The following is a 15,144-nucleotide window of genomic DNA, read 5'->3' as shown; positions in this document are numbered from 1 at the left end:
GGAGGAAATTCTTGGAGTAAAGTTATATTCTTCCCTGTTTGCAAACAGTCCGTGACTCCCAGTGACTGATAAAGGCCAACACTTAGAGATCGCATACTGTGTCCCAGATGTTCTCATTTAATCTTCATATGGATCTTTTAGGACCCTCTATCATAAAGTTGTTAACGTATCCTTGTTTGCAGTTTAAGAAACAGAAGTTAAGTAGTCTGTTTGAAGTTGTTTATGAAGTTGACAACTAGTGTTTTTTCTGTTCAGTATCTTGTGACACAATACTTGAACCGGATCAGGCTGTGGGTTAGCATGGAGCCAGGTTACTTTGGGTGGTTACAGGTTTTTAATGGAATATTTTTTATTAATTCTTGTAGAATTTTATGAATTCTTTTTTTTTAATTTATTTACTTCTTTATTAATTAAAGATTTCTGTCTCTTCCCCACCGCCGCCTCTCCTTTCCCTCCCCCTCCCCCAATCAAGTCCCCCTCCCTCGTCAGCCCAAAAAGCAATCAGGGTTCTCTGCCCTGTGGGAAGTCCAAGGACCACCCACCTCCATCCAGGTCTAGTAAGGTGAGCATCCACGAAACTGCCTAGGCTCCCACGAAACCAATAGGTCCAGTAGAATCAAAAACCCGTTGCCATTGTTCTTGAGGTCTCAGTAGTCCTCCTTGTCCGCTATGTTCAGCGAGACCAGTTTTGACCCAGGCTTTTTCAGACCCAGGCCAGCTGGCCTTGGTGAGTTCCTGATAGAACATCCCCATTGTCTCAGTGTATGGGTGCACCCCTCGCGGTCCTGAGTTCCTTGCTTGTGCTCTCTCTCCTTCTGCTCCTGATTTGGACCTTGAGATTTCAGTCCGGTGCTCCAATGTGGGTCTCTGTCTCTGTCTCCTTTCATCGCCTGATGAAGTTTAATATTCAGGAGGATGCCTATATGATTTTCTTTGGGTTCTCCTTCTTATTTAGCTTCTCTAAGAACCCGAATTATAGGTTCAATGTCCTTTATTTATGGCTAGAAACCAAATATGAGTGAGAACATCCCATGTTCCTCTTTTTGGGTCTGGCTTACCTCACTCAGGATGGTGTTTTCTATTTCCATCCATTTGCCTGCAAACTTCAAGAAGTCCTTGTTTTTTACTGCTGAGTAGTACTCTAATATGTATATATTCCATACTTTCTTCATCCATTCTTCAATTGAAGGGCATCTAGGTTGTTTCCAGGTTCTGGCTATTACAAACAATGCTGCTATAAACATAGTAGAGCATATACTTTTGTTGTGTGATAAGGCCTCTCTTGGGTATATTCCCAAGAGTGGTATTGCTGGGTCCATGGGTAGGTTGATCCCAAATTTCCTGAGAAACCTCCACACTGCTTTCCAGAGTGGTTGCACAAGTTTGCATTCCCACCAGCAATGGATGAGTGTACCCCTTTCTCCACAACCTCTCCAGCAAAGGCTATCATTGGTGTTTTTGATTTTCGCCATTCTGACAGGTGTAAGATGGTATCTTAAAGTTGTCTTGATTTGCATTTCCCTGATCGCTAAGGAAGTTGAGCATGACCTTAGGTGTCTTTTGGCCATTTGAACTTCTTCTGTTGAGAGATCTCTGTTCAACTCAGTGCCCCATTTTATAATTGGGTTGATTAGCCTTTTACGGTCTAGTTTCTTGAGTTCTTTATATATTTTGGAGATCAGACCTTTGTCAGTTGAGGGGTTGGTGAAGATCTTCTCCCAGTCAGTGGGTTGCCTTTCTGTCTTAGCAACAGTGTCCTTTGCTTTACAGAAGCTTCTCAGTCTCAGGAGGTCCCATTTATTCAATGAGGCCCTTACTGTCTGTGCTGCTGGGGTTATACGTAGGAAGTGGTCTCCTGTGCCCACGTGTTGTAGAGTACTTCCCACTTTCTCTTCAATCAGGTTCAGTGTGTTTGGACTGATATTGAGGTCTTTAATCCACTTGGACTTGAGTTTTGTGCATGGTGATAGATATGGGTCTATTTTCATTCTTCTACATATTGACATCCAGTTTTGCCAGCACAATTTGTTGAAGATGCTCTCTTTTTTCCTTTGTATACTTTTAGCTCCTTTATCGAAAATCAGGTGTTCATAGGTTTGTGGGTTAAAGTCAGGGTCTTCTATTCGATTCCATTGGTCGACTTCTCTGTTTTTATGCCAATACCAAGCTGTTTTCAATAATGTAACTCTGTAATAGAGTTTGAAGTCAGGGATGGTAATGCCTCCAGACGTTCCTTTATAAAAATAAAAGAGTTTTTGCTGTTTTTTTTTTCTAGATAGAAATAAGAAACTTTGTTCAATGAAACAATCTAACAAATTGTGAAACTAGTTGACTTGGTCTGTAGTTCTAGAGGGTGCTGTCAGTAGGCTTGGCTAGGCATTTGGTGAGTTGATTGTTTCTCCATTCTTTCTTTCATTCTAGTAAGAATCCACATAAAAGAATATCCTTATGTGACAAGTGGATTAGGAATCCCTCTTTTTCAGAAGTAAACAATGTGTTCTTTATAAAAGCCTGTTTTTTCTTGTATAAGCTTCTTGAACTACATTAGTGATTTAAAGTCTTGACACTGTAGAACTGAATGAATGAGCTAGTGGTATGGAGGGAAAAGAAAAGTGGTGGAAAGAGGCAGGTTTGGTGTTGATGGATGTAAGCTGTCATCCGATGACCAAGAATTGCCTGCTTATTGTGACAACAGAGGATTTGTTAGATTGTTAGTTTCTAACCAGTCAGAATTGTTAACTATCCCAATTATAAAAATGGTAGGAATTTATTTTGCATACAGATTCAAGAATTCGGCTTGCTACATCGGTCATGATTTTGGTGAAGGGAATGTTGTCACCTTTGGGAAGTTGTAAATTATGAAAGCCGTGTGTGATGGATTGTAGAATGTCCCTTGGGGTTTGTATGATTTATAACATTGACTCAGGCCTTCTACTGCCTCCTGTTGGAATGACCTCCTCTTCAACCATGGACTGCCAGCTATAATGCAGCTCTTTCCCTTGCATACTTTAGGCTTGTCACATGACAGACATGAATTGTGACCCCTTTGTTCCTTATCTAGATGATTGGGTCTCTATATTTTTTACATCTTCTTTTTGTTCCCTTATTACACTTTCCTTTTAATTTCCTACAGAGATGAGATGGTGTTTTTGCTAGTAGTTTTTATTTTCTGTCAGAGTGCAGCATTGGTGCAGAAGGAACAAAAATCAAATCATAAGCTGACTAAATTTTTATGTAGGGAACATACCCACCTAATCAGTGCTCACAATAAAAGGGAAGCATCATGGGAACTCTGGGAAACCACTGTACTCATCTAATTGTTTCTTCGTTCCCCAAGAACTTACTACCTGATTCCTGGAACCTTGCTTCTATGGAGACTTGGCAAAAATAGAACCACACAGTTCTTTTGTGTCCTGGGTTCTCTCAATTGTTACAGTTTACTTCACTCTATGTGACTTTTGCTAACAATGACTTTTCTGTCTTTTCATAAAGACAGAATTTCTGAACCATTTTAAAATTTATGTAACATGACAAACTTGGTTGCAGGAAGATGCTTGGTGTGAACACTTAAATATGTATAGATTTAGAATTGTCAATAATATATCATTTATGGATCAAGAAAACACTGCCTTGAGCTGGAAATGTAGCTAGGTAGGTCAAATGTGGTGATATTTGGCTTGTGCTTTAACAGATAACACTTGCCTGAAGATGAGGGTGTGGAGCTAGCACACTAGTTAGCCATAGAGGCCATGCAGTGGTGGCATACAACTTTAATTCCAGTACTTGAGAGGCAGAGACAGACGGATCTCTGTGAGTTTAAGATTGCTCAGGGCTACACCAGATTGAACCAATCTAAAAAGGAAACAGAGCCAAGTGGTGGTGGTGGCGGCTAACACCTTTAATCCCAGCATTAGGGAGGCAGAGACTGGAAGTGATGTGGCTAGGCCGAGAGAGGAATATAAGGCAGGAGGAGACAGGAGCTCAGATTTAGTCCGAAGTTTCATAGAGACAACATTAATGCTGAGGACTTGTAGAGACAGAATACCCCATTCAGTCTGAGGATTTCATAGACGTAAGAACAACTAGTGGCTGACTGCTCTGCTTCTCTGATCTTTTAGCTTTCAACCCCCTAATATCTGATTCCAGGTTTTTATTACTAAGAACAGTTAATAATTCATTTAACAGTAAAGTCCTTGTACAGCTTGCTGAAGCCCTGGGTTTGATCCTCACAACCATGTAAACCAGGCATGGTGTCACATGTCTGTGATCCTAACACGTGAGAGGGACAGACAAGGGAGCCAAAAGTTCATTGTTTATCCTTGGCTGCAAAGTGATTTGGAGGATAACCTGAACTAGGTGAGATCTAGGCTGCCTGCCTCCCTCCCTCCCTCCCTCCCTCCCTCCCTCCCTCCCTCCCTCCCTTCCTCCCTCCTTCCCTCCTTTTCTTCTTTCCATCCCTTCTTTTGTCCCTGTCTCCCTTCCTTCTTTCAGTACTTTTTTCTTCCCCCAAGACAGGGTTTCTCTGTGTATAGCCTTGGTCTTCCCGAAACTTATTCTGTATGCCAGGGTGGTCTTGAATGTGGAGATCCACCTACCTCTTCCTCTCAAGGACTGGGACTAAAGGTGTGCACTACCATGCCTGGTATCAGTACTTCTTTAGAATGCACTAACGTTTTAAATAAATCTGTTATAAACAAGATTATCACTATCTAGGCAACCAGCTTCCAGGCAGCACAGGACTCAAAGGGAAATCCATGGTTTCACTGCATACTAGACTTTTCTATCTGAGGGAGTTAGGGGAAAAAAAATACCACTCACATACTTTCTTGATGGTTTCCTGCAGAAACCTCTATAGAATAAAGGAAAGCCTTTATTCTTCTTTTGCATTCTCTATTCTTTATTTTCCCAGTGATTTTCTACTCTTCATTGTTGATGCATTCTTTCTAACCTATCTTTATTCTTGATGTTTTCCTTCTAGTTCCTACATTCTTGATGTTTTCCTTCTAACTCTTTCATTGGTATTTTCCTTCTAGCCCATTTTAACTTAATTTATTTAATTCTTAAATATTCTTTCCCTTACAGCTTATATACCCTAGCAGAATCTTTCAGGAACTATAAAAATTAAAATGAGGTTTCATTCTGTTTTTAAAGTGAATGAATACAAGTAAAAAACAACATCTTTTTCATATTTATTACGTGATAAAACACATTGTATATTACAGGTGAGAAACAAATTTCCCTAAGAACCCACATACTCTAGCCACCTTATTATAGATTAACCATGTAGGCAAGGAAGCTATTCTTCTCAATCATGTCTTTTACTAGCAAGCTGCATTTTGCTGTTAAACAGAAAGGGTCAATTGCTTTATTACTTACCTTGAAAGGGAATCTTAAAGGAATCACAAACCAAAACTTTTATATATGAAAAAGAATCAGTCAGCGCTACTTTAATTCTTCAGAGTACATACTTGTATCTCAAAAAACCCAGAGATAGATACTGGGGTTCAAGCTGAAGGGAAGAAAAGCAAAAACATTCAAGCCATTGGAGAAGTCTTACCTCTACCAAGACTGGGCAACTAAGCCTCTGTCTCTTTCCCTCTTATATTCCCCTCTAGTGCTAGAATTAAAGACATATGACTCCCTAGTACTGAGATTAAATGTGTGCTTCACCACCACCTGGATCTGTTTCTGCATTGATCTTATGTAGTGCAGGGTGGGCTTGAACTCACAGAGATCCATTTGCCTCTGTCTCCTAAATCCTGTATATAAGGCGTGTGCCACCACTGCCTGACCTCTAGTGGCTTAGTTTTGCCCTCTGATTTTCAGGAAAGCTTTATTTGTTAAAACATAAATAAAAATATCACTATATTTTCCTTTTGTCTAACATAAAAAAATGCTATAACGAATAAAAACTATATACATTAAGTAAAATAACTATATACAGTATGTACAGGCAATAAGTACATCAACAATGTCTCCTCCATTTGTATTTGACAAATTCAGAGAAATTACTCTATTATCTATCTGATCTTGGTAAACCCAAAGATTTGTACCTCATTTATTTTCTACCACAACTTGTATTATCATACAAAACTATATTTTGATATTTCTCAACCTTCTATACTTTATATTGCTTTAGTGAGTTTCTTTCCTGAGTCATGTAAACAAGGAAAATGGTAACTATAACTGTCTAGTCTTCAGCTACCTCGGAGACCCTAGAAGGAAATAATATTAACTAAGTAAACAGGAAGTGCGAGCAAGCAACTTCCAAAAAATGTAAGAAATGACAGAAACAGCTGACTGCCTGGACAGTCACCCATAGTTCTCTGCAACATTTGGAGTGTCCACCTTTGACCCACACACCTAGAATAACTGACAGACTTTGCTATGAAGCAGGATTTTAGAAGGACTGTCCTATCTTGTCTGGGTGAGGTTGGACAGTCATTTTCTTTTTTTTTCACTGGCTCTGGTTTCAGGGTTTGGGTGGGTTTCTTTGGCTGTCAGTAATAATTGGCAGTAGTAAGATATCATCTATTGCACACCTGAGTAGCAAGACTTGCAGAGAAGAAAGACACCAGATAATTCACTCTGGACTCCCATGCTTATTTGATCATAGCTCAGTACTTGGAATGGACAGATCATATTCTGCACCTGTCAGAGCTCTGAACTGTATGTAGGTGGTGTAGAGAACAATCCTTTTTCTTTATGGACTGTCCTATGAACAAGATTAACGTAATGGGAGAAAAGATGTGGTTAAGATGGTATAGCCCTCAAAAATTGAATGTGTTATTAGAAAATTTGTTTGGCTAGATAAAGCCTCCCCAAAGACATGCTATGAATGTGCATTAAATTACATTGACTGATTTGATTGTGGTATTTTGTTGACTTTACACACCATGCCCTGCACTGTCAAACAAACCAAAATTGTGATGGGAATAATTAATATCCAGTATTATTAAAACAGAATGGGAAAATTTGATTCCCGTGTTACCTAACTACCTTTGTGTAAGTCTTGAGAGGATGAAGCAGAGTTGCCAATCCGATCAAAATGTTTTTCTTTTTACTTTGAGATTTTACGAAATTAATTTATTGTTGTGTATGCATGCATTTATGATGCATGTGTGGTGTGGGAGAATTGTCTGTATTCTGTCAATCATGTTATAAATAAACGCTGATTGGCCAGGCAGGAAATATAGGTGGGAAAACCAGACAGGAAGTAGAAATGATGTAATGAGAACAGGAGAATTCTGGGAAGGAGGAAGTTGATTCCTCCTTTTCCTGCCCAGACCATCAAAGCAGCGGGATGTGTGATCTGCCTTACTGACAAAAGGTACTGAGCCACATGGCAAACATAGATCAGAAAAATGGGTTAATCAAGATGTGAGAGTTAGCCAGTGAGAGGCTAAAGCTAATGGGCCAATCAGCTTTATAACTTATAGAGATCTATGTGTGATTTTCTTTGGAGCTAAACAGTTGTGGGGTACCGGGCGGGACAGAAACCCAAACAAGCAGGCCTGGCCCCTTCATGTTACACATGTGTGTTGGTTTTCACAAGAAAACTTTCTGGAGTCAGTTTTCTTCTGCCTTTACATGGGTTTCAGGGATCAAACACGGGTCTCCAGGCTTATGCTGAATGTGCCTTTACCACTGAGCCATCTCGCCAGCCCCGAAGATACTTTTCAAAACAGAATATAGTTCTAAAATAAAATGAAAGGCAAAAGATTTATATGATCTGGAGAGTCTCAATGAATAATTGTCTAGATTAACTTGACCTGTCTGTGCAAGATTATTTTGATTATGTTATTGAAGATTAGTTCTCAGTGTGGGCATCGTCATTCCCTACTATAGGGATCCTGAACTTTGCAAGAGTATAATGCTTAGTGCGAGCTGAGTGAAAGCATGGACATATCTGTGACTCTCTTCTGTCTGCAGATATAATATGCCCGTTTTTCTAAAGGCCCTGCTGCTGTGGCTTCTTTGCTATGATGGACCGTAACCTGGAATTCTGACTAAAATACCCTCCCCAACACACATAAAGTGAAATCAAGAGTTTCACTTTTATACAATTACCCTTTAAAGTAATTCTTTGTTTGGGTCAAGCAAGATTATTCAGTGGATAAAAGTGCTTACTGTGCAAGTTCAATAACTGTAGTTTGATCCCTGGAATCCATGGTAGAAGGAGAGAATCTACTCCTCAAAGTTGTCCTTTGACACCTGTACACTGCATGTGGTATGTGTCCACCAGCACTCATATATAACATACACACATGCACAATAATAATAATTTAAATTCCTTTTAAATTTATTTTTATTTTATTTATTCTTCTCTTTATTTTGGTTTATTGAGACAGGGTTTCTCTGTGTAGCTCTGGCTATCATGGAACTTGCTCTGTAGAACAGGCTGGCCTCAAACTCAGATCCACGTGTGTGTGTATTTGTATATGTCATAGAAAACTTATATTATATTGTGTATATACATTATATGTTTTCCTGAATATAGCCTGTTGAATTCATATATTACTTGTATATATCTTTTCAAGGCTGAACGTTTGGCACTGGACAACTAATTGCTGTGCCCTTTCCTCAGTTGCTTATAGTTCTTTATATTGGGTTGAGGCCTCATGGGCTTTCCCTATTCAGTTTGGCATGTTCATTGGTGTCTTGCTCCTTCACATTTGTGTGGTCATGTTGGTGAGACTTTATATGTGTAGCTTCTGATATTAATAGAAGACTCAAACTCACAGCAAACTTAATCCCTCTTCTGAAATGATCTCTGAGCCTTGGATGGAGCTGCAGTTGTATTGTGGATGTATGTCAGAACAGGACTTTGCAACTCTGCATTTTTATTGGTTGTAGTTTTCTTTAATGGTCTCTGGCTGTTACAAAGAGAGGTTTCCTTGGTGAGGGTTAAAGACTACTCTTATCTCTTGGTATAAGGACAAATGCGTAATGGATTATGGTTAGGAAATATGTTAGTTTAGTAAAATTATGATTGTAGATTCTCCTCCAGTAACCAGGATTTCACTAGTACTGAATAGTTAGCTAGCTTTCCAGTACCAGGCATGGTATGCCTCTTGTTGAGTGGGTCTTAAATCTAATTAGAGATATGTTGGTTACTGCCATGCATACCATGGCAGTACTGCACCCAAAGGGTAATCATGCCATTCTGGTTGCCTATGTGGTTCATAAATGTCATAGCTGGGTAAGACTGTTAATTGTCATCATTTACTTATTTATTATTTATTTACTGGTGACATTGAGATGGCTCAGTGGATAGAGTACTTGCCACAAATGCTTGACAACCTGAGTTTGATTCCTAGAACCCCTATAAATATAGGAGATAACCAGTTCTACGGAGTTGTTCTCTAGTCTCCACATCCACACCATAGCATGCATGTGCCTCCCCCAGCCCTACATCATAATTCACAAAATAATAATAATAAATAATTTAGCTTAATAGTCCATAGATGTCAGTGTTCAGGAAATGGTCTTAATGCAGGAGTACTGGGTTTCAGTTTATTCTTGGATGAACTTGAAACTTACATTGGTTGTTGTGTTCATAGTAAATTCAGTTAAGAAAATATTACACTGGGTATGGTAGTACATTGCTTTTAATGCCAACACTTCAGAGCAAGAGGCAAGTAGATCTCTGAGTTTGAGGCTGGCCTAACTACACAGTGAGTTCCAGGCGAACCAGAGCTAAATGGAGAGACCCTTTTCCAAAAGAAAATACTATGGATACTCATGCTGTTTGTTCACGATTTGACAAGTTCTGGAGGGGCTATAAATAATAGTCATTGTGCTTCGAGAGCTTTTGGTCTGGCAGGTTAGTGATGGTATGGAAACATCCTCTTGCAGAGAAACATGTAGCTAAGGTTCTTTGTAAAAGAGTGGGAAATGTATGCTTGGAGGCAACCAGAATGGTAAGTGCTTACCTGGCACCACCAATAATACAACATAACACAGTGACTAACTTCATATCAAATTAAAAATTGAGACCTATTACTCTTTTGCTGTGAGACTCAGGACATATGACTAAGGCTAAAGTCATTTTCCTGTCTTGTCTGAGAAATAGAAACTTCCCTCACTCACGATGCTGCAATGTTGTATGAAAGAAATAGCTACTGGAGAGCTATTATTTTTTGGTACTGTGACATGATGAAATTTGAACCACAATGGGCTTTTGTTATGTTTATTTTTATGTATATGTAATTCTTCATCAGCCCCAGGATCAAAATAAATTTATCCATCACTTTGAAGTTTTTTGTAAAATCTTTTAAGTGGGATGGGCAGGAGAGTAGAGCAAGGAGCACCTAGAAGAGAAGAAATCATTTCATTCAAAGAAATCAAACCGTTTCCTGGCAGGCCAGGAGAAAGAAGTAAATGATGTCATGACCTTAGTGGGTTTAACCTTCCATAATACCTTCCCAGTGGACAGTGGGCTCCTGTGTGCCGCAAGAAACAGGTTTTCCTTTATGAGAATTTTTATTTTAAACTAATTCTATCTTTCCCCCCTCCCCTTTCCCCTATACCTGTTTAGGGCTTCAAAGATAACCCTTCTGCTTCTGGGACATCCAGCCTAACAGCCACCAAACCATTGCTTCGACCAAGAATCACAAGAATCTGCCTCAGGGACTTGATATTCTGTATGGAACAGGAAAGAGAGATGAAGTATTCTCGAGCCCTATACCTTGCCCTTCTGAAGTGATCACTCCATCCATCCATCCATCCATCCATCCTTCCATCCTTCTGTCCATCCATCCAGACGCGCACTGTTTACTGCCAAAGAAGATCTAGAGAGCACTGTTGCACTGTCCTGAAATCTCCTCTGGAAAACAGTCACCAGTGTGGAAGACCACTGTTTACACCGACAAGCTCGCGCTTTCCTTTTTCTTTGTTTAAACTACATTTTGTCTGTATGTCCTGTGTATTTTTGCAGATGAGAATTCAGATGTTTTCTGAAAGTCAGTACTTTAGAGTATACTTTATATATAAGTATAAAGTATACTTTATATAGAAGTATCACCTACCCACCTGCATTCAATTACAGCAGCTAGGGACTCCCTCTTACCGTCTTCGTTTTCTATTTGTTTTGTTTTTTCACACCATAGCAATAAGGTACCCCTGTCTGATACAGACTGCATCTAGATGTAGGAGAAAGGAAGCGTCAGAATATATCCTATACTGAACCTGTCTCCTAGTATTAGATTTCATGTCTGCAATTAGAAGTTAGGTAGCTAACTGTGGCAGGTACCTTCTGAAGTCGACATGTGGCAAGCCACAGCATAGGGTCACTCTCGACTTGGATTAGCTGAGCTAGAATTACAAACACAGCTGATGGGACCATTTGTGCCTGAGGTTGCTGTCTCTCTGGCTCCCCACACTGCACTGTTTATGATACCTAGTGAGGCATCCTTGTCAGCTAAGTTTCAAAGCTGAGTTGCTACTGATATACCTCACTGAAAAATGGAAAAACTAGAAAATACTAGAAGGAATATGAGGCCTTGCATTCAAATTGACAAGGGAAAAATGAAAATGGCAATATGAAACAGATAGGTATACCATGTGCCCAGGTGGGTGACTGCACTTGGAATGACAAAGCTGGCTCTTGTTTTGGTGATGGCCAAAATAAAAAAAAAAAAAAAAGAAAAAGAAAAGAAAGAGAGAGAGAGGAAATCATAGGTCAATCAAAGAAGAAAACCTGGCAAATATTTAGTTACAGTATTTCAAAAGATGCCTTTTTTTTTTTATCTTATTTCCCAAGATGGAGTTCTTTTTCTCTTTTGTATGTTTTAAGCATCTAGTGCTTTTCAAAACCTCTAACTGCTGGCAAGAACATTCTAGGACACCCTTCGGTTGTCTTAGAGGTGCTTTCAGTGTTTCACCCTTGGGCTTGTGGCTCTGTGAGCAACACATTATGTACCATTCTGCACGGAGGAATCCGATACTCAAGACACCTCCCCTCTTTTTTAAATCTACCTATGTAAATTATAGCTGACAAAAAAATAATAGTGGAATTGAAATCACATACCAAAAGAATGCCACATCCTCCTCCCAGAAGATAATTAAAGGAAAATACTAGGGGAAAGATTCAGGGGAACACTTCTAGTTTATCACTATACATTCTGTTCTTCCCACAGTATCTGTTATGGCCATATTCTATATTGTTATAAGAGTTTAATTGGCCACCGTTTTTGTTTTAGCAAGTTATGTAAAATGCCATAAATTATGTATATGTTTAAAAAGTAACTTAACAAGAAATCTATATCCAAAGTTGTTTTGTATATTTAAATGCTTAGCTTTATTTTTTGTAAAGTACAATGTGCTTCCATATTTGTGTAATCTTAGTGATCAGATGTTTAAAATTATTTAAAATACACCATTAAAGCCATTATTTTATGATTAAAAAACCAACAAAACACAAAACTTTGCTCAGTCACTGACTTTGCAGCAGTTTTCATTGGTAGCCAATCCCTGGAGGGTTCAGATGTGCCTGGCAGTGAATTTCTTATTTATTTTGGACTGTGGACATTTGGTTGTGGAATCTCACTTAGATCTAAGTTGCTGTATCACTTCCTTTGCAATAGTTATAAATTTACCTGCTGTTTGACTCACAAAGAAGGCTAAACATAGTTATTCTAAAAGCTTCTCTTGGCCCGTTGAGTATCTCTTACCAAGATAATCTTTTTCAAAAATTTTAATAGAAAGCCTTTTTGTGATATACACATGTGTGGTGTATGTATGGGTGTCTTCCACTTTCACCCCTCTATCTTACGTTAGATAACAAAGGTCTCACTGAGTCTGGAGCTCACTGTTTGGTCAGGAGTATCTTCCTGACTCTGCCTGTGAGCCCTGGGATTTCAGGAGCTACCAACATGGCTTTTCACACAGGTGCTGAACCTACACATGGGACCGTATGCTCACACAGCAGGAGCATACTAACATGGCCTTTCACACTGGTGCTGGGGACCCACACTTTACACTGTATGCTCGCATAGCAGGAACATACCAACATGACTTTTCACATGGGTGCTGGGGACCCACACTTGGGACCGTATGCTCACACAGCAGGAGCGTACCAGCTGGCTTTTCACATGGGTGCTGAGGACCTTATGTTCAGTCTGCAGGCCCTCTAGCCTCTGAGCCAGTTCTGACTTCTTTAATGTCAGTTCTGAAACCTGTGTTGTGGGATGTATATTACACAGGGGAAAACAAACAAGTGCATACAAATTATTACTCCACACATTTGGCTTTGGGGTAGGTGCATTAACACAATATTAAGGAGCATTGATTTTTTTTTTTAATGTGAATGCTATGGATCCAACTCAGGTTGTCACATTTGCACAGCAGTACTCTTACCCACTCAGTCGCTTCCCTAGCCTCAATAATCTTTTTTTTTTCGAAAGAAACAATTAAAAATATTTTTTATATTTTGTGTGTGTTTTCATGTGGAGGTCCGAGAACAACTAGCAGGAGTTGGTCTTTTTTATGTGAGACTGGAGATCACTTCAGGTCATCAGGCTTGGCAGCAAGTGTCCTTAACCTGCTGAGCCAGTTTACTGACCCAGCAAGCACATTTAAAACATGTAAAACTCTTCAAACTTACACATGACATATTTTGTTTCATTAGGATTTTTTTGAGAGAAATTTATTTAGAATTAAGATTTTATACTAGTGATGATATGGTTCAAGCAGAAAACAGCAATGCTAAGGCATAATTTTTAGGAACGTTAACAGGACCAAGGTACTTGCTGTTTTGAACTTTATTACTTTGTCTGTTGTAGAATCAGTTAAGTGTGTACAAATTGCCCTCAAAAGTTCCAGTTAATATTCTGCAGAGGGGGAAAATTATATTGTGTCACATGTGTGAATATAACCTAGTAGAGAGTTTTGCATTATACCATTCTTGTGATATTCTGGCTCATTTTTCAACGTCACATGTAGGCTTCAGGGAAAGCCTGTGAGGGATTATCTTGATGAACTTTATTGCCTAATCTACAGCACACACAGCTTGTCTCATAGGTTCAAGCTGACTCCACTCTAGCAAGTTCTTGGTGGTCATCCCATGGTACTGACATCTCCAAAATACTGGGGTCTCTACAAATGGCCTGTATCTTTGCCGGTAGCCTTTTCATGGCCTGTCTTCAAGGACTTTTAACTCTGTCACATAGTGCCAGAACTCCATTTCTCACCATGAGCCCTCTACCTGGGTCTCTATAGCAACTAAGTTGTATCTGTATCTTGGCCAATGGGCTTTCCTTAGTGTTTGTAGCCCTACCACACGGTACCAAGACTCAGCGGCTCTCCATGAACATTTCATGCCTTTAAAACCAATACCAGTGAGTGCCCCTTACACTATCAACATCAGCTAACAGCACATGATACATTCTTGGATGGTTCTGGAACCAGCTTCTGTGTGCTGATCCAGAGGAAAGATTTCTAGAAGATTTCACTTCAGTGATGTCAGTCTCTTCTTAATCACTGCTGAGTTCTCAACTTCAGTTGACTAGTATAAACTGTCAGAGCAAAACAAAAGATTTAACATTAGTGGCTCTGGTCTCTTGTAAAACACAGCCAATTCTGTCGGCTAGTTCTGTGTGAACTTGACACAAGATAGAGTCCTCTTTAGTAGAAGGAACCCCAATTCAGAAAATGCCCTTTCCTGGTTTGTCTGTGGGTAAGCCCATGGTGCACTTTCTTGATAGGTGTTTGATGGACAATTCAGCTCTCTATGGGTAATGCCACCACGGGGCTAGTAGCCCTGAGTGCTGTAAGAAAACATGCTGAGCAATTCAGTAAATACCACTTCTGTGGCCTCTGCCTCTGCTCTAGCTCCTGTCTCTAGTTCCTGTCCTGTTGCTCTTACTTCCCTCAGTAATATACTGTGTGATGTGGAACTGTAAATTGAAATAAACTATTTCCTCTTCAAGTTACTTTTGCTCATGATATTTTATATGTTTTATCACAGCCATAGAAAGCCTGCGATGCTCACCTTGGGCAAATTATTTTATTTTACTTTGGTTCCTGTTTGGGAAAAAAAAGTATGTGGCCTATGGGGTGACTTTGAGAATTTAGTAAATGATTGTGTTTTTATGTAAACTACTCAGACCGGCATATCACACATACTAGGAAACTGCAGGAGTA

General features: G+C 39.5%; 1 protein-coding gene across 1 annotated transcript in view; it reads left to right on the top strand.

Annotated features, from left to right (window-relative positions):
• The window catches only part of Taf4b (TATA-box binding protein associated factor 4b), a 118,810-nt gene extending 107,149 nt beyond the window's left edge, over positions 1 to 11,661 (top strand). The window contains exon 15 of the mRNA XM_050160684.1: positions 10,541 to 11,661. Coding sequence (XP_050016641.1) covers positions 10,541 to 10,708 — 168 coding nt within the window. The 3' untranslated portion in view covers positions 10,709 to 11,661. The remainder of the gene's footprint in view (positions 1 to 10,540) is intronic.
• The last annotated feature ends 3,483 nt before the right edge of the window (positions 11,662 to 15,144 follow it).

The sequence above is a fragment of the Alexandromys fortis genome, unplaced genomic scaffold (assembly GCF_014885135.2).
Source record: "Alexandromys fortis isolate MF-2015 unplaced genomic scaffold, M_Fortis_MF-2015_v1.1 scaffold_104, whole genome shotgun sequence".
Lineage (NCBI taxonomy): Eukaryota > Metazoa > Chordata > Mammalia > Rodentia > Cricetidae > Alexandromys > Alexandromys fortis.
This window is presented reverse-complemented; position numbering and strand designations above follow the sequence as displayed.